Here is a 2,400-nt window from a genome sequence, read left to right as displayed (position 1 = left end):
AGGGAGACAGGCGGGAAACTGCACCGTAACGTTGATAAACGCGAGCTGGCTCTCTGGTACCGCTTGTAATCACTTACGAAGACCGCATCTACTACGTTATACATATACATATACATATACATGCATACATCTATCTACATCTACATAGTCTTGATATGTAGTTGCAAATATAAATACGCGACACACCCCCCGCCGACATTTACATAGATTTTTTGCCTCTTTTCAACGTATATACAAATAAGTAAGTAAGTACCTTATACGTTATTTTATCTATCCTTCTCTCTTTTACTTCTGCTTATGTTACTCTATCTCGTAACATTATTGCATAAATAAAAGATACTAGTAAGACGTACTTACAAATGTATTTTACGAATAATACAAGAACCTTTTGAAAAGGTCGACAGGAAATGTTGAAACGTAACGCATAGTTGATTACTTGTCAACGGACGGATCCTTAGAGATTTCGACTCTATCGGTCGAGAAGAGAGAGAGAAAGAAAACGGAAAAAAAAAGAAATATGGAGGAAGAACAGGGATAAAAGCGCTCGAAATGTCGGAGTCCGAATACGAACTCGAACACGAATTTTCACAGAACAATACGAGGAGCCTCGAGCGAAGCTGCTGTTTCTGTTGCTACGATGTCGAGATTTCGATATTTTTGCAGACGCAGTATCCCATAGTACAAGCGTATCGATGACACACAAGCAAGTCCTGCAAGGGACTACCGAAAGCATCGATGCGTTTATACCACGTATATGTGTACGTACGTGTATACTCATATATGTATGCATGCGTGCGTTCAATCTCACATATGTATTACAACATACATATATGCATACCTACATATACAATACAATAATATTCAATATATGTATATAGTATATATATATAAATGTTACAATTAAACTGTATTATTCAGGCTATTCATAAAATAACTAGATAATACGTAAACTAACTAGGCATTTTAGAAAAAGTATATATATACTAAGAGAGACCATTAGGTACTGTTTGGGGTTTATAGAATATCGACTATCGCTCGTCTATGTTACTGACTTTCTACATAGGTATAGGATTACGCTAAAGAAGCGTAGATACGACACGCTCGTTAAAAATTTAATCACCCTACACGAATATTCGCGAATCACAATTTTCCGTTTGCATTAGGATGAGTTTTTTTCTAATTCGAAATATTTTCACTGAACAGACGGTCTCGTCAATATTTCACATGATTTCCCATGTAACATTGAAAAATTCATTTTACAAATACCCTGAGCCAGTGTATAAATGATAATGGAATAATTTACTATAAAATTTGTAATTCTACCAAAAGAAAATTTATATTGAATTGTATAAAACAAGCTAACAATTGATACGTAGGAAGAAGTTTGCAAAGCTTTAACAAATGCGTAACGATTTTTTGATGATTTTAAATTTAAAATGTTATGACCGATCATAAGTTCAAAAGTTATATTGGAAAACAATTTGTATAACATCAAAGCATACCGTTGATTTTCATCGGATTGTTATAATTCCTCTTGTTTTAAAGTTAATTATTATTTTGAATTCAATAGCAATTTTCTCTTTGATTCCATTGAATTACGATTAGATTGAGTCATAAGTAACTTCCGATGCAGCTATGTAGAATCTATTATTCGAATTTACCCCCTATAATTTACCAATACAATGAGTTTTTGATTTCAATAGTTACACGAGGTTTCCGTTAGTCTTTTGTCAACAACTTTGTATGATACACGTTAAAATAAACTGCTTCTTTATCCTCTGAAAAAGTACATATTCGTCATGTAATGCTTTGGGAATTTAAACAAGGCAATAGTTCTAAGGCGACAGCCGAAAATATATGCAGAGTGTATGGTGAAGGATTGATAACTGATTGGACAGTTAGAAATTTGTTCGTAGAATTCCATTCTGGAGATATGACTTTAAAAGACGAACCGAGGGAAGAACGTCCTTCCGACTTCGACGACAACCTTTTAAAGACAATATTGGAGCAAAATCCACGTCAATCGACAAGATGTATAGCAGAAAGGTTGAATACATCGCAATCAACCGTTATCCGCCACCTGGAGTGCGGTGGAGTGAGTTCTGCACGACAATACACGACCACATAGAGCAAAGGTGACTCAAGAAAAAATTCTTGAGCTTGGATGGTCTGTTTTACCACATCCTCATTACTCTCCGGATCTTGCCCCGACAAGCTACCACCTTTTCTGTTCCCTACAAAATTTTTTAAATGGAAAAACATTCAATTCTGAAGAGCAAATCACGCAGGATGTCGAAAACTTCTTCCAGTCCAAACAAGCCATACTTTTCAAGGAAGGAATTTATAAACTGCCAGGAAGATGGGAGAAGGTTATAGATAACGGTGGTGTATACGGAAAAA

The 2,400-nt window shown here is 35.3% G+C and overlaps 1 protein-coding gene across 1 annotated transcript; it reads left to right on the top strand.

Moving 5' to 3' along the window:
- Window positions 1-1,804: 1,804 nt before the first annotated feature.
- Window positions 1,805-2,128, top strand: LOC122519284 (histone-lysine N-methyltransferase SETMAR-like). The gene has a single exon (XM_043638642.1). The coding sequence runs from the start codon at window positions 1,805-1,807 to the stop codon at window positions 2,126-2,128; it is 324 nt and encodes a 107-aa protein (XP_043494577.1).
- Window positions 2,129-2,400: the final 272 nt, after the last annotated feature.

The sequence above is a fragment of the Polistes fuscatus genome, unplaced genomic scaffold (assembly GCF_010416935.1).
Source record: "Polistes fuscatus isolate 324 unplaced genomic scaffold, CU_Pfus_HIC Scaffold3, whole genome shotgun sequence".
NCBI classification, from domain to species: Eukaryota; Metazoa; Arthropoda; class Insecta; order Hymenoptera; family Vespidae; genus Polistes; species Polistes fuscatus.
Note: the sequence above shows the minus strand (reverse complement) of the source record. Positions and strands in the feature narration are given on the sequence as shown.

Bases quoted from the DNA above. Each gene is read 5' to 3' on its own strand.
- LOC122519284 (XM_043638642.1), top strand. From the start codon at position 1,805: ATGCTTTGGGAATTTAAACAAGGCAATAGTTCTAAGGCGACAGCCGAA.